Source organism: Chinchilla lanigera, unplaced genomic scaffold (assembly GCF_000276665.1).
Source record: "Chinchilla lanigera isolate Chin_1 unplaced genomic scaffold, ChiLan1.0 scaffold00015, whole genome shotgun sequence".
Lineage (NCBI taxonomy): Eukaryota > Metazoa > Chordata > Mammalia > Rodentia > Chinchillidae > Chinchilla > Chinchilla lanigera.
Window position 1 is genome coordinate 12,000,242 of NW_004955416.1, and position 27,532 is coordinate 12,027,773.

General features: G+C 47.9%; 1 protein-coding gene and 1 long non-coding RNA gene across 4 annotated transcripts in view; one reads left to right on the forward strand and one right to left on the reverse strand.

Annotated features, from left to right (window-relative positions):
• Positions 1 to 60: 60 nt before the first annotated feature.
• LOC106148154 lies at positions 61 to 27,212 on the forward strand. The gene is made up of 3 exons (XR_001233334.1): positions 61 to 823; positions 20,036 to 20,213; positions 26,919 to 27,212. It is a non-coding gene; the product is annotated as an uncharacterized LOC106148154 (long non-coding RNA).
• Positions 4,949 to 27,532, reverse strand: part of Tmc3 (transmembrane channel-like 3) — a 34,906-nt gene continuing 12,322 nt past the window's right edge. Inside the window, exons 10-22 of one of the 3 annotated variants that reach the window (XM_013512572.1) lie at positions 24,894 to 24,948; positions 23,521 to 23,630; positions 20,880 to 20,958; positions 19,631 to 19,876; positions 18,735 to 18,863; positions 18,365 to 18,432; positions 16,761 to 16,889; positions 14,491 to 14,601; positions 13,517 to 13,642; positions 12,654 to 12,732; positions 11,155 to 11,197; positions 9,810 to 10,047; positions 4,949 to 8,686 (exon numbers count right to left, since the gene is read on the reverse strand). In XM_013512572.1, coding sequence (XP_013368026.1) covers positions 7,843 to 8,686; positions 9,810 to 10,047; positions 11,155 to 11,197; positions 12,654 to 12,732; positions 13,517 to 13,642; positions 14,491 to 14,601; positions 16,761 to 16,889; positions 18,365 to 18,432; positions 18,735 to 18,863; positions 19,631 to 19,876; positions 20,880 to 20,958; positions 23,521 to 23,630; positions 24,894 to 24,948 — 2,257 coding nt within the window. In that variant the 3' untranslated portion in view covers positions 4,949 to 7,842. Of the gene's footprint in view, positions 8,687 to 9,809; positions 10,048 to 11,154; positions 11,198 to 12,653; positions 12,733 to 13,516; positions 13,643 to 14,490; positions 14,602 to 16,760; positions 16,890 to 18,364; positions 18,433 to 18,734; positions 18,864 to 19,630; positions 19,877 to 20,879; positions 20,959 to 23,520; positions 23,631 to 24,893; positions 25,042 to 27,532 lie in introns of all 3 variants that reach the window. The other 2 variants (XM_005381451.2, XM_013512573.1) reach the window with 2 other exon arrangements.

Genomic DNA, 27,532 nt, shown 5'->3' on the forward strand with positions numbered 1-27,532 from the left:
GGCCAGTGCGGCCAGCTCCAGGCCTGCGAGGAGGAGCTGGGCCTCGGTGGCGTCACCGCCTGGGTGGGTCCTGGACCCGGCAGACCGCTCTTCCGCCCCGCGCGGGGGTGTGCGGAGGTGTGCCGGGGTGCGCGGTGCGCGGTGCGCGGGGGTGCTCGCCTTGCGCGCGTGCAAGGGATGAAAACCTCAACAGCTAGATCCTATTACAGCCTTCGGCGCACAGAGGAACCCCAGTTAAAGACCCTGCTCCATAGGCGCCTGGTAGGACAGTAAAAACTTTCTGCTGTAAGGCCCATTCGTCCTCCAAAGGAGTCCTGACCCATCTTCTGTAAAAGATAAAGCCTTCTAGCTCACTTTTTATCTGAAGCTGAAAGTCCCGAAATGCTGGCACTCCCTAGAGATCCGCGGAGTGCTGGGTGATCGGATTCTCTGGAGCATTTGCTGTCTAGACACTTCTCAAACTTTTATCAAAAGCCCCCATGTCTCACCCTGTTGGCGAGGTTCCTCTCTTGGAAACTCGCGCACCGGCCTCCTCGGCAGCGGACGCTGTTCTAAATCAACTCTGATCTTTTTTGCGTTCCTTGCCTGTTATTGAAATGCTTTTTTTCCGCCGGTGGCACCGGGCTGTGCCTGGGGGCACATCTCGTGGCACACCCTTGGTTACAGCTACCTTCGGGGCCTGCTGGAGAGGAGCTCCTGTGGGGTTCCACTGCTCTGGACGGGCTGGCGGGACGTGGGTGGCGTTGCAGTCCCCAGTGTGAACAGCTTGGTCAGCCTGGATTGCCACCTCTGCAGGGCTGCATCTAACCACGTTTCTGAAAAGGTCGGTGCTGAGGTCTGTGCGTTCTTTCTCTGTGTGTGAACATTGGCTTCATTTAAAAGTTTGAAAGAAACGCGTGGACGGGTGGCGGAAGCAAAGTGACTACTTGAAAACCCTTTTTGCAAGATGAGAAGCCAGGCTGTGGGAGGAAGTGTGTCGGAATAGGGGAGCTTAGTGGTCCAGACCCGCTGCTGGGCAAATCCCTTACTTTCCTTGAGGCTCACTCACTCCGGGGTACCATAAGATGATAAAAGAAGAAAAAAAAAAAAAAAAACCATATCCTTGCAGGGCATTGCGAAGAGCATAGGAAGCAGCATTATTATAGGCAGTTAAATTAGAAATTAATAGGCAGAGAGAGATTCAGCCCTCGAGGAAGTTGGCACAAAAAATAAAGACCTCAGAATAGTGGCTGAGGTGAATCCGAAGAGAGCTGGTGTTGCCAGGCCCCTGAGCCTCCCTAGAGATAAGCAGCAGCTGGAGGTTGTGTTGTACTTAGCAACCCCAGATAGGCATGAGGTGCACAGGTGGGTGACCAGAACATCTGGACCCATCCTGCCCTCCTTTCCCACTGCTATGTTGATGGAAGGATAAATAAAGGTGGGCTAATAAGGACACAAACAGACGTAGAGCTTCGGTCACAGGGACTCAGATTAAAGCATGGAGACACTTTTTGGACCTATGTGATGGACAAACCTGAAGAGATTTGTTAATATCCTGTGTTAAGAACAGTAAGCCAAAATAGTGGTTTTTACACATGTGAATGAGAGTGTAAGTAGAGCAACTTTTTGGGAACACAATATTATTAAAGGCATGCAGGAATGATCTTGAACTGGAAGCAACCTCTTTATTTGTCAATATACTCGTCACAGCGTATCATGCGGTGAGATATTATGTAACCATTACAGTGATCTAGGGCCTAGAAGGGGAGGCGGGGATGGAGCAGACAGGTCGCTCCACAGGAGGTGGGGAGAGGGGGCAGGCTAAGTCTGGCTGCAGTAGCGAGTGTAGGCCCTTCTCACCATGAGCTGTTCACTCTCTGCAAGGAATTGAAGGGATGTAAAGCTTAGCTGGGTGTCATTTAAGTTCTTGTCCTTCCCCAATAAATTTTTTTTGCATATAAACCAGTAGAGCAAGCTATTAGTGTACAATATAATAAGTCAAAAATACCAGCTGAAGGGCTGCAGCATTGTGGACGTGAAAGCCAGTGTTGGGGCAGGTGGGGGAGCTCAGTGACGAGAGCTTGTCTAGCTTACTCAAGCTACTCTGGGGTTGGGTCACTAGCACTGGGGAAAAATTTAAAGAAAACCAGTGCTGAAGTCAGATTTCCCAGGCTCAAAGCCTAGCAGGAGCATTACCTGCTAGAGGCAACCTTGACAAGGAGCTGATTGTTCCAGACTTCAGGCAGTCTCATCTGGAAAATGAAATAAATAATAATAATAACATAGTTGATGTGGTCAAATGATTTAATAATGAATAGCAATTGGAGTGGTGCTTCCCTTATAATGCACATTCATATATGATATGTGTGTTCCATTTTATATATATATATCTTGTGTGAAAAGGAAATGACTAGAGACATACTTGTATATGTTTATGCTTCTGTATAGTCATGTGCCACCTAAGAATAGTTTGGTCAGTGACACGAAGTATGTACAGTGGTGGTCCCATAAGTGACATCATTGCCATCTTACTTTGTATGATACTCTGTGATGTTCACTTAGATCGTCTAATTACACGTCTCTCAAAATATACCCCCACTGGTAAGCAATGTATGACTTTGTATATGTTTATATGTATGTATATATGTGTGTGTGTGTGTGTGTGTGTGTGTTTAGGATATTCACTTCTAGAAAGATACAGAAAAAAACTCTTAATAGAGTAAGCTCAAAGACATTTCCTTTTAATTTTATATCACCCTATACTGTTTAATTATGTTACTCACTAGCATGTAGGTCTTATTAACTTTTTAAAAAGCCTAAAAGTTCAATGTAGACAATGTCTAGAAAGCTCTAACTTGAGACTCAGGCTGGAGCCACACTAAGCAAGGAAAGCTGAGGGAAAGTAAGAGAAAGTCTCTTTCCTCCTGGGCTGCTCCTTCTGGGTTGGGGATATAGCCTGCAGCATGGCACATGCTATCCCCCAGCCCAGCAAAGGAAGTCTTGCTGTAGAAAGTAACTTTTGTGAGACATCAGCTATTCAAAAGATGGTTATACTTATTTAAACAAAGCATGGAAAACAGGTTGTAAAGAATTTTCTGCGCTATAAGAACTTTTCATCTTTGCTTCCCCAAATGGGAAGACCTGGGCACACAAAATACTTGGAGACATAAAGTGTTTCCAAAGCCTGTGATAACCTGAAAGTGGGAGACTGGCAACATCAGGGCAGCTCTGCAGCTGTTTTGATGCTGGAGGGTGGCACAGGGCAGGGTGAGCAGGGGCAGGAGCAGAGGGGAGGTGGCACTGTCCACGAAGCTCTCTCAGGTTCTGATCTGGTCTGGGGCAGGCTTGCTAGGAGCTGAATGGAAGGAGGAATGCGAGGTCTGTAGATTCCACTCCTCAGGACTTTCAGTGCCGCCAATCCTTAGGTCTTTCAGTCTCACCTATTTAAAGTCCTGGTTGAATTTCAAATAAGTGTTTGTGCAGGTAGGGACTTTCAGCAGTGTGTTGACTAGGTTGTCTGAATCTATAAAGTAAGTTTGTAAATGAATGTTTGTTGTTCACTTAACACAGCTAATTGTTACTCCGTGCTTACCACCTGCCAGCCACCATCCTATGCACAGCCCATGTAATCCTTGCAGCACCGTGAAGCAGAAACTACTACTGCATTTTGCAGTCTGAGAGTTGGTAGAGCATGTCCGAGGCCATATAGCTAGTAAGTGGCAGTTTGTGGGCAAATACTGTTTCTAGTTCCAAAGGTGACATATTTGCTCATATGTTTTATTATCTCCCACTTCCTACAAGCATATACAGTGATGCTTTTATTTTGTCTTTTTGAAACAGGGTCTTGCTATGCAGTTCAGGCTGGCCTTGCACTCACTTTATAGCCCAGGTTGGTCTGGAACTCGCAGCAATCCTCTTGCCTCAGCCTCACGAGTGCTGGGATTACAGGTGTGTGCCACCATGCCCGGCTAGCATATATACTGTTTACCATGAAATGTGCAAAAAAGAAAACTACTTGCAGACTTGAAAGAAAAAAAAAAATGACAGGCACGAACTTACATGCGGACACATATACTCAGAGAGGCTGGAAAATACTGCCTCAGGCTAGAAAGTCAATTTTACAGAGATGTGTAGAAAGCTTTCTGCTAAATTTCCTGGCTTTCATGAAATCTGCAACAACAGGAGTGACCAAAGGATGATCTCTAGGTCACTAAGGTATTTACCAGACTCTTCTCATCAAGAGGTACTCACTCTTTATTTTTGACGCTTACACTTCTGATCTCTGAGACTTGAGAGGAGTTTGTTATGCAGGCATTTTTAGGAGAGATTTTTAATGATGCTGTGAATTATGTCCTCAATGGTAGTTTAATTAAAGGGCAGAAAAACGTATACCCTCCCTGGGATTACAACTAAATGCAAAGGAACACCATGAAACCACAGTTGCGCTGGCTTTCATCCGTAATGTAGGTTTGTGCCTTCTGTGGCAACTTAGATGGGGGTGGAATTCAGGGGAGGGAGGGAGACACTGCGCAGCCATAAGTCCTGTCCTGGGAGCCCTGTGGAAACTGCTTCAGGCCGATGGTGATGGCGATGGCCCTCACAGAGCAGGAAGCAGTTCACAAAGAGAAAATGCAACTTAAGGAAAGGTGCTAGCAATGTAAAACGGCAAACTAATTAAAATAACTCAGTAATTTTTTCATTGAATAGGCAAAAGTGATACAGTGCGAGGTCAACCTCCTTTGGGGTGAGGTTGAAGAAGGCGGTCTCGGGATCTGGACCAGAAAGACAAATAGAAGAGCAGCCTGGAGTCCTGCTCATACTAATCTCCTAGAGGGTACAGACTTTTCTTTTAGGAGGACGAACATCTACTTCTAAGGAAACTTGTAAAAGATACCCCAGCGCATGATTACTTTTAGTAGCAAAGAAGTAGAAAAGATGTCAATGTCCATCATGGAGAAAAGGGGTAAATATCAGATACTTTATTCACATGATTCCATAGTATGCTGCAGTCATAAGTGAGTTAGATCTATAGACATCAAAAACATACATACAAGGATACATGCAGAATAACAGAATTTACTTGAGTAAAATGTATTTAGATATTGTTTGCAGATGCCTCTGCATATATATACACAAACACATCTGTAACTACAAGCGTTCCACTGGATGGATTCATACCAACTTCCTGACAGTGTGAGGGGAATGAGATTCAGTGTGGGGTGAATGTGGACTTTGATTATGTCTGTTATGGTTTCTTTTTATATAATAACAAAATGTCTAGATGAGAATAAAATAAAATTTCAACAACTGTTGACCCTCCCAGTAGTAACACAGGTGCTTGTCACACTAATCAGTATCTTTTAGATTTTTCTAAATTGAAGCCAGCCCAATGCTAAGTGCCAAGGTGCGTAGTACATATGGCAACATTGTGCCTACAGTTCTGGGTATGTTCTGGTTACTGTGTTTTCTTAGGAACATCCCAAAGCTGGTTTATCCTCTAACCTTCATGAGGTTCCTCCTACATCTACGCAGGTATGTGCTGCTATGTGCAACTGGCTGTTGGACCAGCCTTCCCCAGAATCCCGGTGAGCTCTAGGCCACACCACAGACCAGCACCTCGGTCACCAATGGACATCCCATGGCCTCACCTCTTTCAGGGCCAGACTTTGAAACTAGGGGTACTCCTTTTCATGAATCCAGGGAGGGGTGTTCATCTGTGTGCATTTTTAAAATGGCAATAATTAGACTAAATTTCTCTGTCTGGTTAGAGGTGATCGTGTATCTTGGCCTCTAATCCAGTGAGCATGCTATTTGTGATTCAGTCATCAGTACAGCTCACTCACCATTTACCCCATATTGAATTCCATGTTTGTTGAATATCTTTGTCAGGCCTCCAGCATTCCCCTGCCCCTACTCCCCGTTTGCCTCTCTTCCTGCTGTGCTGGCGTTGGTGGGTTTGGTCAGTTCTCACCCCACGCTGGGTTGTGGTAGATAGTAAGGTGAGGTCATTTTGAAGCTAGCATCAAGGTCTCCAAGCAGTTAACTTCCAGTTAATCATCAGAGTTTCTCCTGGCTGACTCAAGTGAACCCTTTTAAAAAGAGAGTCTGGACCTTCCCTGGAAAAAGAAATCAAAAGCTGAAGAGAACTTTCACTTTCAGACAGTGAAGGTACAACCAACCACGTGTAGAGGGACACATGGTGGGGGTATGTGGGCAGCCTCTAAGAGGTGATATAACCTTTGTCCTAGAACTTGAAGGAAAGTCATTCAGCATTCAGCCAATAAACACATAAGCTGGAAAGAGGACCTTAAACTTGAGATGCAATCCTAGTCAGGCTGATGCCCTGGTTACAACCTGCTGAGACCCCGAGAAAAGGACTGGCTGAGCCACACCTGGGATGAGCCACACCTGGACTCCTCACCATGGAAACTGTGGGGATACTATGTGTGTGTGTATTGTTCAAGGCACTCAGCTAGTCACTGTCCAAATCAAACTGGAGCAACTTGTGTCAGGCCCTAAAGAGAAAGTAGATAAATCCAGGAGGTTGTAAAGGAAGGGATCTCGAGCACAGGGAGCTGGTAGTGAACTAGTCACAAAATACACCAGAACCGCAGCCAAGCACTAACAGTATTTCTGCAAGGGCCCAGTCACTGCCCATCTAACCTTGGGCTGGTATTACCTATCCCTTAGCCAAGGGTGGTTGATTAGGACCACCTATGGAATCCTCATTTTGCTTTTAAAAGCTTCCTTTGCCTTAAATTTTGAATACACACAGAGTCTACTGTGTCATTTGGATTCCCATCACAATGCCTGCTATGAAAGAAGAAACCTAATCTTCAGCAAGTCTCTGTCATTATTTTGACTCACAGGAGCAATAGAAAACAAATAGAAAATCTATTATATGTCTGTCACAAGGGATGCAGCAGTGAAAAAAAATGCCATTTTTATTCCAAAGACAAAGTATGGTTGAGGAGGCAGATTGTTGGGAAGACACAATTAGAATGAAAAGTGTTCTATGGAACTATGGATCAGGACCCAGTCCTGGTTACTGTGGCAGATTCAGCACCTGCTGACCTGCATAAGGCCAGTCAGAGGGCCGCAGGCAGCAGCACACTGAGCGCTCAGCTCTGTCTCCCAGGCTTTCTGGCTGTGTGCTGCAAACCGGCTGTTTTCTGGAGCTGTGAAATCCTCCTCTGCCTGCCACATGGAGGAAGCTGGTGGCCTAGGAGAAACGAGCTAGAGCAGCTCAGGGACAGCAGAGCGGAGAAAAGACAGGTAATTCCAGAGATATTCAGTGTGCTGCCTCCTCTGAACCCATTCCTGGGTTTTGATCTCCATCTTTCCCAGTTAAAAGGTCGATACACTTAGGGATAAAACTTGGATTCTGTGCAAGCTTAGTTCTAATTAATAAGGACACACAGCCCAGTATATAGTAAAAGAAGCTCTTGTCAATTCATTCCTCTTCTTGTTACTTGACTTTTCATTACTCACTAAGCGCTATGAAGCCCTCATTTTCATTTCTGGTGCTTGTTCAGGAGCAGTGGTCCTTGTACATAGGACACCTCACGTACAAACGGCATGCACACATTGTTTCAGGGAGAAGAGGGTCTGGGCTTCCATGGTGGGCTGAGCTCTCTGGCTTGCCTGTGTTGTCTTGGAATGATGAGCTCCTGTGTGCTGGACACAGGAGGTGCTCAGAAATGACACTTGTGCCTGTTTGCGATAGAATCAGCATGCAGTTTGAGACCCAGCCACGGGTGTGGCTGAATGCCCCGCATAACCTCTGGTGTCCAGCAGTAGTCTTCTCTCCAGAAGGGCTGAGTGGTGGCTTATAGGCCCAGTGAAGAGGTTCTAGGAGGAAGCCTAGACGTTGGAACAGACCAGGCCATCCAGCTCAGTGGGCAGCGCCCGCCTGGACTTGGCCTTCTTCCGGCCAGCTTGCCCTGTGGCCCTCAGGAGCCTGCCCTGGCGGCGGGTGACTTGCAGGTACTGGTCAGTGCTGCTGTTCTGCTGGTCACTGCTGGACACCACTGACAAGGAGTCTGAATCTGTGAAGAGCGGCTCCACCTTGGGCCGGGCCCGGGGCTGCGGAGGGTGCTGTGGATGCTGCCCGTTCCTGGAGCAGGGCCTCTTGGGCATAGACACGGGCCTGGCAGCTTGACTCTCAAAACCGTCACCCCCAGACTTGCAGCGCCTCCTTCCCCAGGGCCTAGGATCTTGGGTCCGGCTTTTGGACCTCTCACCAATGTAAAAATGAGGAGCCTGATGGAGGTCCGTCAGGGAGCGAGGGGCAAGAGGCCGTTGGCCCCCAGCTCTCCTTGGTGTTTCCTCCTCTTCCTCACTCAGCTGTGGAGAGCCAGGCCGCAGGGGCGCCCGGGACACGTGCTGCTGCATGTTCCTGGGGTACACCTCCACCATGTCACCAGGAGCATCCATCCTGAAACGTCTTTCTGGCCAGAAAGTTGGGTGGGGTTTTTGGTGGGAATCACGCTCTTTCATGAGGTAGTACCTGGAGGTGTGGGGTCTATGACCGTGTGCTTCCAAGACTGACACCCCTGGGCCATGGCCAGGAGGGTAGATGGGCGGGAAGTCTTTTTGGAAAAGGAGTTCTGACCGTATATCCTCAATGTACTCTGGCAGCATCACGGGTGTGCAGGCTCTGTGCTGGTGAAGGTCCCCTGTGCTGGCCCATGGCCCCTGTGGACACCTGTAAGACAAGGGGGTTAAGGAGCCTGGCCTCAGTGGTCTCAGAGGCCCGCCAGGGCCTTGTCAGTTCCATGGTGCCCCGGGTGTCCTGTGGCTGGACACATGTGGGAGATGGGCCAAAGAGACCTCTCACTACTAGGAGCCCTGGGACCGGAAGTGATGTGTACAGCAGGGATGGAGCGTGGCGTGTTTTGCTCTCACATACCAAAGGGCCCTCGTTCTGTCTGGGAACATGTTCTGAGACCAGTGTTTACAGAGCACTTATTAGGAGCACTGCCCATTGTTGCCCATTATCTTCCCCTCCCCAGAACTTCCTTGAATTCCCACTGGGGGCACTTTATGGATGTTAAGAAGCTCTTTCTGAGACTCCACTCTGTCCAGCGGTGCTGGCCTGACTCGTATGGCTCCCCCAGGGTCATCTGATTCCCTCTTCCTTGTTGTGACCCTGCACCTCATATAGCAAGATTTCAAATTCTTTGCAAATTTAGTCACTGTCTTTAAAAACAAAGGGAAAAGAGAAATTGTATTTCTCTACAGTGCTTCCATGGTGTTACATTAAGATCAGTTACAATTCGGGGTATGCATTTGGGTCAGCACCCTTCTGGCATCCCACTTCCACTAAAGGAAGTGGGTCCACTGCTTTCTATTAGGAAAGATGGAACCAAGTGGCCCATATAGTGCACAGATGATTTTGCCTAGATTTTTAATCAGCCTGAAGCTGAAATATAGAAGGCCTTGCCAATAATACTGCCAGTTCAGAATTGGAAAAGGGAAGATAAATAGAAAAGCATTTTCTTTTCTTAGGCTATGGCACTGTGTATGCTGGGCAGGCAGAAAGGTTCATATATAGGTTATATGGCAGATGGTGTAGGAAAAAGAATTTGCTCTTTTTGACAAAGTTTGACTCCCTTCTCCTACCCTCTCCATTTTTTTTGGTGACAGTCTCTTAACCTCATGGCCAGCCTTCTGGGAGAATTGGAATTTAATGTCCCTAGCCTCCTGCAACTGTCAAGGCCTTCACATTCCTAGTGGCTTTCCTGTGTGTGCCTTTTGTGGCCCTGGGCCATGACTGGTGTCACATTTGAGGAAGCCAAGTCTCTTTCTAGGCTGCGGATAAGCCTCACCTGTCAGTGTGGCGCTCTGGCCTTGGCTTGGACGTGCCAGGAAGAGGTGAGCAGGGACCCCTGTGGCCCAGCCCAGGGCTCTGGGGCACAGGCTCAGTGATGGTCTCTATTCTGCCATTCTCGATGCTCAGGGAGTCAAAGCTGACCACAGTGCCATTGTTCAGGGATGTCACCATGTGTGCAAAGTCGCTGTCCTTTGGAAGCCTCTTGGAGCTTTCCTCCTGAGTCTGGATTCGAGCTGCAGGAAGAGGGAGGGCTTATGAGAAGATGACATCTAGCAGGTGCTAGATTCAGGCTTGCTGCGGTTCGGATTTTAACTGTCCCCCAAAGGCCTGAGGGTTAGTTAAAATCTTGGTTCCCCGCGGGTCACCATCTGGAGGTGGTGGAGCCTTTGGGAGGTCTTGAGGTCACAGGGATGTGCCCTTGAAGGGATGGCAGGAACCACACTCTCTCTTTCGCTCCCTGGCTACAGCATGAGCAGTCAGACTCTGCTACACACTTCTGCCAGGTGCCGACTCACTCAGAGCAATGGGCCCCGTGATCAGGAACTGGAACCTCTGCAACCACGAGCAAAGCCAAGCTTTCTCTCTCTTAAGTGGACCATATCTAGTACCTGTCATAGTAACAGAAGGGGGACAGACGCCAGGCTGGTTTAGTTCCAAGAATTTCATGACTGCCAACAGCTGAGTCTACAAACAACCAGGTGCCCTTACAAATGCAGCAACTCAGGCACAATGAACATTCAGTGGCCAAATCATTTGTTGCAGAAAGTTAGAATAGGAATGTAGAAGGAATGAGACCCGAGATAACAGTGCACCCTTGGACACCTCCACATGGCTCATTATCTATATAGTGGACATAAGAAAGCTCATGTGACAGATTCTTTTGGAAAGAGTTCAGGTGGGAGAGTCCTTGGGTTTGGAGACTTACTCAGGAATCTGTTTTTGCAGTCTGGGCCTGCCCAGCTGCCAACAATCAACAAGGTGAGGAAAGAGAAGGCAGAGGAGAGTATCTTGTCAGACAGAGCTAGGCCTCTGCAGGAAGGGCACGAACAGGAACGAGTCTCAGGGAGCTGCAGATCACTGTGCTGCTTTCTTTGCTACTTCAACCTTCCTTCTCATCAGATTGGAGGTTATGTACAGGCCTGCCACGATGTAACAATTAAAGACTTAAACTGGTATTTGTAGCCTACACTTTATTTGATGGTGCCTAGTTAGTCATGAGATGCCAGTGTTGGCTGTGAAGAATTGTTATGGGTATGGTACACTGTAAACTACCTTCTTGCTCTATTTTTAGATGCTTGTTGATTGATACATTGGACTTTTGTGCTTCTAAACGTACTTACCTTCTACCAGCTGGGCAACCTTTTTCTTGTCTTCAGATCTTGCCTAAAATGTAAATGATAGTCATGTTTGATTTGGATTCAGCAGAAAGCAGTGAAAAGTTTCCGTTCTTGGGGAGGCAAAGACCTTTGCGTTGTTGTTCATACCTTGGACATGACCACCTCCCCCTGTCCCTCAAGTGCCTGGGCCCTGCCCGTTATTCTAGTGAATGAATGCAGACACCTAAGAGCCAAAGCTTTGTGCCTAAATGGTTTCATTTAGGGACAGCTGATTCCTTGGCCAAGTTTAGATTCTGCCAATGTAATAGTGTCCCTTGTTTGAGATGGTTGGGCTCAGCAGCATTTTGAATTTTTCTAACACGTGGAATAGGTACACATATGTGATGACATGTTTTAGGGATGAGACCACGTGAAATCGTTTATGTTTCATATGCACCTTATACACATGGCTTGAAGAATTTTATGGACCATTTAAAAATAATTTTGGGCATGAAACAGTTTCATGGTATGGAATTTTCCAACTGGATCATCATTTTGGCACTTAGATTTTCAGGTTTTGGAGCATTTAAGATGTCACATTTTTAGATTGGGGATGCTAGGATAGTCTGCCTTCATCTCAAAGAAGACCAGGCAGATCAAAAACAGTGACACCCTTTGCAAAGAATTTCTAATTTGACTTTATAGAAAACGAATCTATATTTCTGTGCATGAATTGACACTTATGGGAATTTTCTTTTAACTTTCAGTTAAGAGAAAGGAGGAAACTCTTTTTGCATGGGGATTGGGCAGGATGAAGGTCAGGCTATGGAGGAATCCAAGCTGCCAACTTTAAGAGGCCCTAACTTTGAGGGTCAGGGAAGGGAAGGTTTGCCGGACGTGGGGAGAACCTTTTAAATCTGGTGGGCTGGGAACCTCCCTACCCTCACCCCAGACCTGAGAGAGCCTAGGGCTTGCAGAGAAGGAAACATCCCGGGGTTTGAGGAGTGTTTGTCTCTTTCTGCCTGCTCAGAGAGAATCTGAGTCCCAGGCAGGAAAGAATCTCATTGCAGTGAGAACCTAAAGGACGTGAAGAAGGTGAGTCTGGACTTGGTGTGGCCACCGAGGAACACAGAGGTGCTTAGGGCTTCAGCAAGGGCCCTTGAAGAGGAGGAGAAAGATGAGCACAGTAATTTATCCCCAGAGAGTGTGTGCCCCACTGCAGCTGCACATTCTTAGGGATATCTGGAGGAGATCTGTGTGGGGGTGGCCTTGAGGCATAGAAGTGACCAAGAGCTGTGTCAGCTGCATTCTCATGCTGCTGCAGAGCGCTCATGAGATCGGTGAGTCTGCTGCCCATGGGGGGCACACAGTAGAGTACCAGGGATACTTGCATTTTGTATTTTTATTTTTTTATTTTTTAATTTGTTTTGGTTTTTCTCCGGTACCGGAAACCGAACTCACGACCTTGCGCTTGCAAGGCAGGCACTTTGCCGCCGAGCTAAATCCCCAGCCCCGATACTTGCATTTTGGATCTGCACTCTGAGCTGCTGGTTGCTGAGCTTCAGGGAGCGTGCGATGCTCTGCAGGTAATAGATGAGCATGCTAGGACAGAAGGACACAGCAGTGAGGGCCTGGCTGCCAGGCTACGCCGCTGCTTAGCTGCTTAGAACAAGCATCCCCAAGCCAACTGTGGCTTGCATTGACCCCTCCATGGAGAGCACAGGGAATGACTGCTTTCCTCTTCTGCTTTCTGCAGCAACTCTGATGACCCAGAGTTCTGTTCTGGGACAGCAGCAGGGAGGACATTCGGTATTAAGCCAGGAGTACTCGCCCTCCTCACTGCAAGAAGCCAAAACTTATTGACACTTATGGGAATTTTTTTTTAACTTTCAGTTAAGGAAAGGGAGGAAACTCTTTTTGCATGGGGATTGGGTAGGATGAAGGTCAGGCTATGGAGAAATCCAAGCTGCCAACTTTAAGAGGCCCCTAACTCTGAGGGCCAGGGAAGGGAAGGAAGAAGAAGAAGCCAGAACTTCTTGGCTGTACTGGGAAATTCCTTTTTAAGATCCTTTAAATTCTGCAGAATAAGATACTTATACTTCTGATGTTCGGCTTCATGACAGTAGTCACAGTCATTGCCCAAGTGCAGCAGATGGATCAGTAGCCCCCCTGATGGCCACGGGGTGTCCCCCTCCCCTACTGAGATCTCACGCTGTCTCCCTGCAGTGTGGTGGCTCAAGTGACTCTGGGTTTTGACTCAGAGTCCCAGCTTAGATCATCAGGCTGCACAAGTGGTTTCTGAATGAGCTAATTAATTTCACATAATTATTGGTAAGCAGTGGCCAGGCATGAGGCAGTCCCCAGAGGCTGGCAGTATACCACTCACAACAGCAGCAGCACAGCAGGCAGGATGACCACAGGGCTGCTAAGGTGCCCGACCACGGAACTGACCCACCCGGGAAAGTCATTCTCAATTGTTTCCGACACGATATCGTAGATTTTCTCTTGTCCGCTGTGAGATAGAAACACATAGCTCCAGATGTTATTGCTTTGGGGAGAAGGGTGCCACAAGACATCCAAAAGTGTCTGAATGCTCAGCTACGAAGCTAGAGTTAAACACTCCCCAAAATAAAAGACACACCGCTTCCCCATAGATGATTTCACACAAAGTAGCCATCTAATGCTTATGCAGACATGAGGCTGGGGTCAGTCATCACACGGCATGTCTTTTAATCATGCACACAAAGATAAACTTACATATGTATTGTATCAAAACTGATTAAATACTAGATGAAAATGACACCATGGGTTTTAGCTAGATCATGAAGAATTAAAAAGTGACTATCTTTTAATAAAGCCTTCTGTTTTTTTTATTTTAAAGATAAAAGAACAAAACCATAATAACAAACACACATACATTTACAAAATAACACAAAAACAATACAAGCAATACTGAATTTCAGACAAGGTGGTAGGAAATTAACAATGGTTGTTGTATTACATATTGATATTTTCAAATTGGTTACTCAGGTAAACACATAGACATGTAAGATTGATCAAACAATTAAACATTAACTGTTCCTTTCAAAAAAGCAATAGAAGTCAGCTATCCTGTTAGCTATCCTGTAAGGAGAGTTTCTCTGGCCTAAGAGCAGGGCTATTTCCTTTTTTTATTCTAACATGAACTCAGAGATGACTATGCCTAAAGGTATCCCATTACATCTAAAGGCAGTCCTGGTTTTGGGTCCATAAGATGTGAGTTTGAGCTACTTCTATGCTAGTTACCTGTGCTGTGAGCCAGGGGGGAAATGCAATTCAGGGGACTCTCCTTCCCCACAGATCTCAGCTAAATGAGCTTACCTGAAGGGTCCACAGTTTAGGGATGGCTTGTACCGGACGATAGCAAAGATGGTGGGCAGCATGCACAGAAACAGCATGAACAGGAGCATGGCCAGGTAGAAGTTGTTGGACCTGCAAAGACACCAGACATTGGGTGCTGCGTGCATTCCAGAGCTGGGCACAGATGTCCCAAGACCGACACAGAAGCTGCCTCTGACTCTGCACATAGGAAGTTCCTCTCAGAGCTGCTGAGGGACGGGTGTGCTGCAGGGTCACGTGCGCAAAGTACTAAAGCCTGGAAATCAGTGCTCAGAGGAACATCATGGAGTCTGCAGCCAAATCTCTCCTCCAACAGTCACTGGATGAGCACCCACTTGGCACAAGACAGAAGAGCCAGGGGCCCACCTCCTTGCCATGGCTCCCACCCAACAAGAGCAGGGTATGGGAAAAAGCTTAGAACTTTGCCCACTTAGGTCCTGACCTAAGAATCCTCTCTCCTGCTCCCAGCTGTGAACTTGTTTCTTATGTCTCAAGGGGATTTGGCTCTTTCTGCTAGGATTCTTGACTCTATCTCTCTTGGATGAGATTTATACTCAATATCTTAACCTCTGGGCTGCTGGGTGCTCAGGTAAATGTTCTGTTCCATTATTCTCTGATTCTTGGTCCCTGAGGCCTTGGGTGGTGTCTGTGAGCCTGCCACAGCTCCCCTACAAGGGTGATTTAGACCCACTTGGAATTCAGGACCTTATGCATGGCTTGCTGTTGGTCACTCTTTCTCTCTCTTTCTCTCAATGCTCTTGACTAGGAGTCTTGGTGAGGACATAGCAAGTAGTGCCGCAGTGTGAGCATAGGTCCCCTCCAAACTCACGTTAACACTTGACTGCTCTGTGGGGCTTCGGGAAGTTGGATCCCTGGGCTGTGACCCTGAGGTTTGTACCTCATGGTGGGACTGATATGAATATAAAAAGCAAGTTCAGCCCCTTTGCCTCTTTGCTTCTCTGCCTTCCCTTTGGAAGATGCAGTGATTAAGGGAACTTCTTGGAAGGAGAGGCTGGGGTCTCACCAGTCATCAAACCTGCTGTGATCGCCCAGTTCTGGAACTGTGAGCTGATACATTTCTGTTCATTATACATGACTTAGCTCCAGCTATTCTGTTTAGCAGCACAAAATGGACAAAGACAGAAGGTGAAGGTTAATTTGTTAAAATGTTCTCTTTCTACCCTCCTCTCTCTCCACACACACACACACACACACACACACACACACATTAAATATACACACATGTGTAAAACAAATGCATGTAAATGGACAAAAAATAAATAACCAAATGTAAGCCTGTATGTGTATTGCTTACCTCACCAAGTAAAATGTAAAAGCACTGGCATGCAGGTCACAGTTACAAAGCTTGGAAACCACTGATACTGACAGCCATACACAAATAAAGTGGCATAACCAAGCTCACTATGTTCACAGTATGCTTTAAAGTCACCAACACAATTGAAATGGAAGTCTTGGAGAAGAACCAGTGTTACTAAGCCTGTGGGGCCCTGGGAATCTTAGTGTAACTCTGTTGGAAGTGTTGATAGTTTGGATCACTTTGGAAGGTTTTTGGATCCATGTATTCAGCAGTTATAAATATATGCGTGTCCTACTGCCCAGCAAGGACTCTGCTGCATATGCTCCTGACAATACACACTTATGGGAAGTACTAAGGGACACGGCCATGAGGGCTGCCAGCTGGAAGCAGCTCACACATCCCTCAGCAGCAGCACCAAGGGAGAGGCCGGAACCCAGCTCCTCCACAAGGTGGCTTCCACAGATGCCACACTGAGTGATGGGAACAGGACCCTGGGGCACACCATGACCTGTGGTTCATTTCCACCAAATAAGAACTGGGCAGAGCTCACCATACTGTGGAGGACAGGGTGATGGTAAGGGAGGAAAGCAGGGGTTCCTCAGTCCTGCATGTTCTGGTTTTTGATCTGGGAGCTGGTGGTATTCAGTTTGTGACCATTCATCAAGCTTAACATTTATGGTTTGCGCATTCTTTTCTAAGTGACTATCAAACTTCAGTAGGAAGCTTAAAAAAATGTCTCATGTGCTTGAGAGGAGTCCTGCCCAATTCCAAAAGTGCAGCCTGGGAAATGCGTGCAGCTGGGAAAAAGACAGGAGGTAGCAGGACTTTGACAAGCAGAATAGGGGGAGATGTCTTGCTGAGGACCCCCCCTGGGTAGGGTGTGTGTGGCTGCCGTGAGGTCCCTGCCAGGCCCAGGCCCACCCTCCCCACTGACCTGGAGGCACGGAACACCTGCTGGTGGGGTGCGTTGCAGGTGAGCACTGCCCAGCTTCTCAGGTACATGAGCCCGATGAGTTTGAGGACGTTGACCGCGGGCAGGCAGGGAGAGAAGAAGGCGCCCATCCTGCAACCAGTGGGGAGGCCGTTGGCATGTGCACCTTCGCAGTGTATCTCGCAGGCTGCACCCAGGAGCCCATGAGGAACATGACTCTGAGGCTTTGAGGTTTATGCCCCATGATTAAAGGACTGGAGAAACCTTGAAGTTCTGAGACCCCAACTCTCCACATCCTGGTGGTAAAACCAGACTCTGCACATGGGCAGGGTTCTTGTTCTTAATTAGCCCTTTTGCAGAACTACTTAATGCTTGTCTCTCTCCACACTTAAGCAAAGGAAGAGTCCTCCTGGGAGCTGCTCTTTGGGGCAAGCTCCAGAGTTTGCCAGGCTAGGGTGTACATTATGCTAATAGATCACTGACTTTTAGGTTTAATTAACATACACTGGGCACCAACTTTTGCTGAACATTATGCTAAGCATCCTCCTATATTTTAGTTCATTTAATATTCTGCAATTATGAAAAAAAGGATAAATATAAAAATTAATAGATAAGAAAGGCAAGTTAAGCAAGTGCGGCAATTTTCTCAAAACCTTTTGCTAATAATGGGGAGACCCTATGTCATCCTTTATGGTTTTGAGGATAAAAGTGTTGAGACAATGGAAAAGAATTCAACCTTCCCAAGGAAGCTGGTATAGGAAGTCACCCTGCAAGTAAGTGTCAAATACAGAATGAAACCGAGGACACGTGATACTGAGTCAGTTTATACTGGATGCACAGTTAACTAACACTTGAAGAATTTGGTTTTAGTGTAGGAAAGTAGTAGATAAAAGGTTATGTCTAATGAACAAAAGTCTTTTCAAAAATCAATACACGGTTTCCTGTGGCAGGCAGAAACGGCACTGTCTGTGTGATGTTAGCCAGGTCACTTGGCTTCTCCGGGCCTCAGTCTCCACATCTTTAAAACGCAGGAAACACCAGCAGTTACCTCACAGCTTCACAGCAAAAAATTAAATCAATTACTGATAAAAATGCATGGTATCCAGCGCCTATTTCTAAACTGTTACGTATTTTTAATATTATACTTGTGAAGATGTTTTGCAAAATACAGTGGACTACAAGAACATAGAATTTGAGTGCCTGCATGGCAAGTACAAGGTCTTGAGTTCAATTCCTGGTACCAAAAAGAAGAACATAGAATTTGATATAAGGAATATTACTTTTACCTCTTAATTCCCCTTGAATTTCAGGGAGAAGCAGTTCCTCCTCCTAGTTTCCCGCAGCCCTCCCTCCCCTTCTATTGGTTCCAATGTAACCTTTTGGCTGTGACCAAGAGTGGCTTAAAAATAGACTCTTGCCTTCATTGTTCCTTCCCACAAAGTCCTTAGAAAATCACTAATAAAATTGCGATGCATGAACTAGTTCCCTTGCAAATGTCCTGTCTTAGTGCTTATGGCTGTGTTTAATTTGGTTTTATCCCAGTCACACTCATTGACATCTTAGCCCAGAGGAGATGTAGCAAAGACAAGAGAAGCTGTGATGCCTACCAAATCATTCCTTGGTTGTAGACTAAATGTAGCACATTCTCAGCGATTTTGAATTCCCCATATTCAGGCTATGAGAAGAGCAAAAGAATTTCTGTATTAAACACAAAAGTTGCAAAGTCTTTGGCAGACATTAGTTAATTACAGTTACACACCTGAAATGCTTTGCTTTTATAGACTCCAGAGGTCACTGCCTGTGTGACCACCAGCCAGAGGTGAAGGTTGGCTGGAACAGGTGGTACTCAGCCTTGTGCCCCCTCCCTTCTTCCTTTGGGCACTTTCTCCACCACACCTGATTGTTTCCCAGCCTAGGCTTCAGGAAAGGCTGGATTTAGCCTCAGGAACTTCCCCAAGGACCCAGTATTTCACTTACAAACTTGCTTTCCAAGTCCCAGCACCAGTAATCACTTAAGTAGCGAACGAAAAGTCCTCGAAAGAAGTCTATCAGCAGGATACTGGCCACAGTGAAGAGCATATCGATGATGGACAGCTTCAGCATCTCCTGCGACACGGAAGGTCTTGGTTGCTGCCCCAGCCTGCCCTGCTCCAACTCTTCCTCCTCTCTGCTCCTTCCCAGGGTCCAGCCAGGTGTAGTGGGCACAGGGAGGGGCTGCTGGCTCATATAGGTGTTCAGTGAACACTGGGGTTGAATTTGTATTTCATAGCCAAGGCCAGCATTGTCCCAACAGGGACGTTTCTAGAGCATGAGGTTCTGAGCAATAGGAGACTCATTTCTATGGGATAAGACCTCCTAGTTGGGGCTGGGGATTTAGTTCAGCGGCAAAAGCACCTGCCTGGCAAGTGCAAGGTCGTGAGTTCAGTTCCCGGTACTGGAGAAAAACCAAAAAAAAAAAAAAAAAAAAAAACCAAAGACCTCCTAGTTGAGAGTCTCTGCCCAAGGTTAGGTAACAAAGACAAAAGGCAGAATAGCCAAGGGCACAGATTTTGGAGAAGAGTCCTGGGTTTGAGACTATTCTGCTCATTACCATCTGTGTCCTTGGGCAAGTCTCTTAACCACCTGTGCCTCAGTTTCCTCACCGTGCCATGGTGATGATAACAAAAGTCTTATGAGGACACTGCCTAGCACGTGGTTACTCCTGCACAGGTCTTTGAACGGATTGTTATTAACTTTGAGACCTGGAAAAGCATAAGCCTCAGGAAATTTTACTCTTTGTGGTCTGGAAAACAGAGACAATGATGCCTCAGAGAGCTGCAAGGGATAGGCAAGGACATGGGTGTGGATGGGCTGATAGGGATATTGGGAACTACCTGGCCCACGTATGTTTCCCAGCACTGGCCTTGCAGACTCTGGTTGTGGAGCATGGTCTTGTTAACCTTGTTGAGTGGCACCGTGTACATGGGGACCCTTGTCTCCTCCAAGACCCAAGTGTCATTTGTCCCGACCCCTGCTCCAGACCCAGGCATGGGCCATCTCCCTTCTCCAGGGGATGGCCCAGTGGCAAAGAAAGTGGCAGAATCCATCAAAGCACTTGCGTTGTTTTTTGAGGCTGCTTCCTGTGGAAGGGGTGAAGAAGGGAAGAACAAAAGAAAGAGCATGTCCACATGTTTATAAATACAGACCATTAGGGACAGCACACCAAGGAGACCAATTCACTTCTTAGAAATAATCTCTCTCTCTCTCTCTCTCTCTCTCTCTCTCTCTCTCTTATCCAGGGACACAGAGATGTAATGGATATGTAGTATCTGAAACTTCGAGGTGACACATGGTTTCTCTTCATCCTCATGAGAGTGCTAGGCAAGGATGACTACCCACACCCACAAGAGACTGCAGCTTAATAAGTGGGAGATGGATGTTCAAGACCATGTTGATAGGTGGTCAGCAGGGACCCAGGTCTGTGTAACCTCAAAGTCTAATGCAACAAAAATAATCTTTGTGTGGCCTCTTCCACCTGTAAGCCTTCAGATCTGGTGCTAGGATGGTTTGTCCTGGGCAAATAACCCTCAGAAATTTCTCTCCTATCCCACCACTCAGGATGTCCCCCCAAGAAGAGTAGGTCGGAGATGGGCAGAAAGCTACCCTGGATTGAATGTGGGGATGCTGGTGGAGCTGGGACAGTGGGTGGACTCTTTGCCATGAGATGACTGTTCTCTCTTGATTTCTGAATAAGTTCCTGGGGTCATTTTTTTGTCTTTTTGAGGCAGGGTCTCACTATGCACTTCAGGATGGTTTTGAGCTCACTTTCTAGCCCAGGTTAGCCTCGAACTCACAGTGATCCTCCTGCCTCAGCCTCCCAAGTGCTGGGATTACAGGCATGCACCACTACACCTGGCTGAGAGCTTTTCTTGATGAGACTCAAAAAGGGTGGACTCAAGAGCCCTAGGTCTTCATCCCAGAACAGGCACTCACTGGCCGTGGGTCCCAGCCTCAGCTTCCCTAGCTGGGAACTAGGCTAATTTTTCTTACCTTACCTTGAGTTTGGGACATGAGATATGCAGCTATGACGCTGTCAGTGACGGTGACCCTGGTGTGTGGGAGGTGGCAGAGGTGGGCATTCACCTGAGTGCTCATGCTGTTCACTTTGTCCAGGAGGGCAATGATCAAACTGTAGAGATTTCCCAGATACAGCACGAGGACCCTGAAAGCCATAAGCCCACCTTGAGAGCAAGACCCCCACATCCACATCCACGGGCCCAGACCCACCACAGGGTTCTAGGCCAGTGGTGTGAACCTCTGGCATATGTGCCACAGAGCCCTCACTGCTGTCGTGTGAGCTGAGTTGCCCTAGCAGCCAAGCATTGGATAGCAGTTGCTTTTTCTAAACTAAAACCTCAGTATTCAGGTTTAATTGCAGTGTTGGCACTTTGTGATAAATAAGTGGGTTTTGGGTTGCAATTGGGGCTTTCATTTTTTAAAAGGTTCGCTGTCACTATTCTAGACTCTGGTGAAGAAACCGAGTGGCTTCCTCACCACTCCTGGCATTCTTTAAACTGCCGAGGCGGCACTAAAGTGCAGAGTTCCAGAATCCACCCTGCCTCAGGAGGGCTGCGCAGGGGCTGGGAGTCCTTTTCCATCCTTCCCAAAGGGATTCCACTGGGGCCCTTCCTTGGGTCTGAGATTTAGAACACTCGTGTGGCAGAAAGCTTGTGCATTTAGGACGGGGGTCCTGGCAGGGCTGCGAAGTGTGTATCTCCATGCTCTCTCAGCCCCTTGGTAGCCCTGTGAAGCTCACACATCCTGATTCCTACTTAAAGGATGAGGGAACAGAAACCGGTAGAGCTGTCTGTTACTGCTCGGTGCGCAAGGTCACAGGGAGTCAGGATTAAACTTGGGATCCCAGCGCCTAGTATCTGTGGCTCAGGCCAGCCCCCAGGGTGACAGAGGGCGTCTGTGGGTGTAGCTACAGCATGTGGGCTACTGTGACCAGAGCCCAGCAGTCTCCATCAGCCAGTGACAAACCTGATGTTGGCTTCCCTGAGTTAGGTGGTTTGGAAATCCGCATGGGATTGCCCAGGAGGCTGTGGTCCTGTGTGAAACCGTGGGGCCTGAGCCTGAGAAGGAAGCAACAGGCTGTGTATGTGTCACTGGGACAACTGTGAGCAGGCTGAGGGTCATGGTCCAGCGCCAGTTGGTGGGAAAGAAGCTTTATGTGGAGGAAAGAACTCCAAGTGAAAGCAGAGTCTGCCATCGCCAGAGGCCTCCTTCCTTTCCTCAGGGCAGGGCTCCCGCTTGTGCACAGGCCGAGGGCATCTCGCGGGCAGGCTGGTGCTTTTAGTCTCTACTGCCCCGCAGAGCTACCCTAGGGGTGCGGCCTGAGGGGAGGGCGGAGTGGATGCCACCTCTCTCTTGATGCTGCATGGCTATTTTCACTGCACTTTGGGTGAAAGGCCAGTGAGCTATTGCAACTGAAATAATGTGCCCTCTCCTCTTACCAGAATCAGCCCTAATTTGTCTGGGCTAAGTCTCTCCATGCCTCTGTTTCTCCAGTTTTACACATGAATAATGAGACCAATCTGTGTAATAGGATTGCTGTTAGACCAAATACAATAATAGAATTGATTCCTCCCCTTGCCCGCCAGGCAGGCAGGAGCTGAGGAAGGCCCTTCGCTCCCCTGGATGGAAGAAATGCCGAGCAGAGCAGAAAGAACCAGCTAGAGCTTTGCCCCAGATCTACCTGGGCTGTGAGGTCTGAGCCAGCCCTGCGCTCTTTCTGGTCCTTTCTATCTTTGAAATGACAGCTGGGTTTCAGGGTTGGCGGATTGCAGCCTAGAAACCAACCTTACCCTCGTCTATTTTCTTAAATAAAGTTGTGTTGGAATGTTGGAACCCAGCCCTAGCCTTCTCTTTTTGTATCGTGTGTGGTTACAACTTTAAAGTTTAGCATTGTGGCAGACATATATGTAGGAGCCACAAAATCTGAACTATCTAGTCTCAGGTCCTTTGCAGAAAATGTCTGTGGATTCCCTAAGGGAGGAAGTCTTCCCAAAGTGCTTGCTTAGTCAGCTCTGGAGGATGTTATTAGGCCTTGCAGGAGAAATCATGAGGAACTGGCTCTGGCCACCTCCCACTGCCACTGTGAGCCACAGAGACTTTGTCGACCCTGCTGGCTTTGTTAGGAAGGGGCTTCACCACGGGGAGTGGAGCAGATCTTTCAGGACCAAGCCCTTGCTAGAAAAGACAGTGCTGTTCTGACTTGCAAGGTATAACTGGGATATCATTATACACACAGTATACAGTTATCATCTGCCTTCTCTGCCACAGAGGGTACTGACATCCCCAGAGGCCCCCAGCCCCTTCCAGAAGGGTCTCTGCTTCGGGGAATTATTAGCAACATGTACGCTACTCCCTTGGGTCTAGAAAATGCGGATCTCTCCACTATTCAGAATCAAACCATGGGAGGAATTCAGCAAGGAGGAGAACCAGACGCGCATACCACATCTTCCTGCTGCTCCTCTTCCTGCCTGTTCCTCCCGCTCCTCCTGTCCACTGCCTGTGAATTTGGTTCTTCTGTCCTTTGCACTCTGGCTCCCTTCCCTGCCTCCCCCTTTTCTTTCCTGGGCACCCTTCTTTTCCTGAGTTGCACCCACAGGTGAAGCACTGGGACAGAAGTGTCAGGGACAGAAGACAGCCAGGGTCTGGAGGGTTCTCACTTGGGTGGCAGACACTGAGCCATGTGGGCCCCTCCTGGCACGGCGCCTACCTTGCCAGCTGGAAGCGCAGCGTGGTCCGGGGGTGGTACATCTCCAAGGCAGCGATGAGGTCAAAGGCAGACGGGGCCAACATGGTAACGAGGGACACCACCACGCTCACCTGCAAGACAGCACTGCCAGGCTCTGCGCTTCCCCAGCCTCATGCCCTTCTCCGGGTCTCTGAGCCCCTCAGGGGCTAGCAGTTCCCCACTGCAAACCTTCCCAAGCTCTGCTTATGCTCCTTTCCCTAAGGCTACCATACCCTGGTCCCTGTGCATTCCTCTTAAGAACGTCAGCATTCTGAGGACACTCAGATGCCAGCAGGCATTTGCCAGCATCTCTGTCACATTGATCAATGACTGCTTCATCTCATTTACACTTCCCTGCCCTGGGCGGAAGAGGGAAATAACTGCAATTATTACAAATAGAAAAGGGAAGGCGGAGGGAAAATTTAATATGCTTTTTCTATACAGAAGATTAATTATCTAGAGAATTATGCCTGGCTATTGTTTCTTTGTACTCATGGCAAAAGAAAGAGAAGTTTTAGCTGGTACAATGTTTTATCTAAAATAATAGGTAATTTCTAAGTCTATCTATCTGTATAAAATTATGAACATTGCTACAGTCCACTTATCTGACAAAAATTAGAAAGAGGTATAGGAGAAGTTTATCTAATACAGTGTTAGAGTTTGATAAATTATTACACATTGATACATATGTATCGGATAAACTGATGATCATCTTATTGCTTACATTCTTTGCTTTTTAAATCCTAAAGGATACTTATTTTCATACAAGAGGCCTGAGAGGTGATTTGGTGCTATGTCTGCCTTTCAAACCTTCATAGGTAAATCGGGCCAATCCTTCCCAACAACCATGTCACAGAATATTAAGAATTCTAAAACTGTCCACACCCTTCCACTTAGTCATTTTCTGTGGGCTGGGGAGATTATTTAGCAAATGAGTCCTTCACATGAAGCTGGTTCTGGGAACACTGTTTGTAATTTAGAAACTGCCACATGTCTGACATCAGGCACTGTGCCCACACTGGAATATAGGTCTGTCGTTAACGCACATTTGCAGGACTCATTTTGGAAGCAGGATGTGGGGAGGATACAGAGATAAGCAAAGTCCAGATGGCAAAGTCCAAAGGCAGAGACTGGCGTGATTGCTGGAGAGTGTTCCTATGAACCTATGTTCCTCTGCGGAGACTCCTGAGTCACTTCTCCAAGCCTTAGCACTGCCCCCTGAAGCCCTGTGGTCCACACCCTCAACCAGAGTGCTGACCTGTTCCCCAGGGACCATTCTGCATAATCCACTAAAGAGGCAGAGGCCCAGCTGCATGTCTTGTGGGGAGATGCAGATACCAGACAGCCCTGGTTACCTCATTCTTTTCCCAGAGTGTCAGCTCCTTCTTCGACTGCTCCAGCTTCTGAGACCTGTCCACCACAAAGTAGATGAGATAGATGCTCCCGGCCAGTGAGAGCAGCACCAGGATATTAGCAATGATCCTCAGGCAGATGGTCACAGCCCTGGGGGTGGGGGGATAGTCATGGGGTGCTCAGAGCACTGCGAGGCACAGCAAAGGGGCTTAGGGACAGAGACACTTCCAATGCTGAGGGGCCCCGAGGAGCCACTGCCCCCTTCCGCAGTTTCTAGGGGATCAACAATGAATCGTACATTCCACCAGGCAGCAACTTGGGGCTAGACAAACACTTTTTATAGAGGCTGAGGTCTGGGTTTCAGCTCTTTCCTACTAAAACTTGAGTGCTGTCCTATCCATATTTACATTTGGAGGGGAGGGAAGGATGAGGGAAAGGATCCAGGAGAGAACGATTCTGCCCTTCCCTCCACACAGTGGCTCTGACATGGACCGGGTGTCTTTTTGATAGGTTATCAGCTGTATTTTCCCTCCAGAACATAAGCTCTGACTTTTTCATCTTTTTAAATCCTGTACCCTTAGCTCTTAGGCGAGGCCAAAGGACATCTGGGAACTTCGTATTTACAGGATGAACCAGCAAATAAAGCAGCCGCTCAGTGAGCATGAGCTGGGACGGAGGATCCACCCCTCTCCTCGTGTGGTCTTACTTCTCACAAGCCTGGCACAGTGTGGACAGATCTCAGAGCAGCGGTGTTCTAGAAGCTGCACGTGACTGAAACACATCCTCTTTATCCAATATCAGGGGACAAATGACCAACCTTGGCGCCTGATTTTTAGGCACCTTCTGCTGCCTGTGGCCCATCTGAGCCTGGCACCCCTGAGAGCAGAGGCCTAGGCACAGGCCTGTTTGTCAGCAATGGACTGGGAAGTGACCTCAGAAAGTGGGAGTGTGGTCTGGGTCCTGAAGCAGGGAGCTGAGCTCTGAGTGCAGGACGTAGGAGAGGTGGCTGCAGTGACATGTGACCGCAGGGCCTGGTGGCATAAAAGAGGGGGATGTTTGCCTCCTTCCCTGTGGTCCAGGGTGACTCCCTGAGCCCCCACCCTGCCTGCTGGCCGCAGGTGGATGAGGTCATTTAGACCTCTAGGTCTGGCTCAGAGCAGCCAGGGCAGCCAGCACAAAGTATAGGAGAGGAACCTGCTCCTGATGGAGCCTGCCTGGCCCTGCCTGGAAGGAAAATGGGGAGGCCCAGTGTGTCCAATCTGCTCCATGAAGTCCTACCCCTGGAGACCTCATCTCTTGGTTGGTCACCACACCTCCCTTCATGTGTGTCTTAGCCCTTCAATTGCACAATAAAGGAGCACATTCTAAGTGATATGGTCAGTGCCAGGTGAAGACAGAGCCATGGTATTAGAGCACACGTTATAATTACAGTCACCAGCTCTAGAGGAAGGTGCTGCAGATCAAGAATCACAGAGCCCTGGAAATAGAAAATGCTGAGAGAGAAATCCTGAGCGCCATGAGGTGTTCTCCAGCCTCTCCTGTCTACAGACCATGCTGCCATGATTTCTAGGTCCCAGGTAGGAGGAATGTGGCCCCAGCAATGGTTCCTGCAGGTCCTGACCCCTTTGGTTCCCTCCTGGGGGCTCCTCTGGTGGCTGCACCAGAAAATGTATGCAGGGCCAATGGGATGCTGCCAGCCAAATGCTCACCATGCCCTTTCTCTGCCCTCTTCTTCTGTTACTGTATGTGGCATTCCCAGAATGTCTACTTTATATCTACTTCCTCTGGAGAAGAAAAAAGGGTCTCCATATCTGGGGACTGCAGGTGACTCCAAGGTGGAGGATTACCCACTCTCTGACCAAAAGTCCCATTTTTCATTCCACAGGAGATGGGGTGCAGGTCCAGGAAGTTCAAGGGAGTGGCCGGTGTCATGGGAGTCCACGACAAAGGGGGGCTGGGATCCCTGCTTTCTGATTCCCTGTTCCTGTGGCCAAAGTATTTCCTCAATTTTCCTTTTTCTTCAACAGTCCTCTGCATGCTCTTTCTGCACAATAGACACTGACCATGAGTGTGAAGACCCAGAAAACATCTGAGAGGAGAAGACATGTTCTCCCAACGAGGATAGGACCACGCCCCGTCCTGGGACAACTGCCCTCAATCTGTTCTCCGGTGGCAGGGCCTCAGCCTCTCAGCCCAGCAGCTCTCAGGTCTCCGGAAGGACCTCACACCCGGGAAAGCCCCCTGAAAGGCTGTGAGCATCAACTGGATGCTATTTGCGTCTGATAACTTCGGAGATTTGTTTCTAAATAAAATTAGTCCCAGCAGCATTCATATGTCTGCTTCATTTAGCAAATAGAAGTTGGCACTAAGAATACCTGTTTTATTATCTGAGTAAATGAACAGGAAAGGGTAAACTACAGGGATCTGAGCCTTGCTGCAGGAACCGTGGAGGGAGAAATCGCTCCTAAATGTCGCCTCGGAAAAGGCATGGGCTCCCACAGACTGCACTAGTAGAGGGATGGAGGTTAGAAAGGAAAAGAGTGGCTCAGCAATTATAAAAATACGACATAGATTGCCTGGCTAATGTCAGTATCAAGTTAAAACAAAACAGTGAATCCAGCACATGGAAAAAAATACTCAC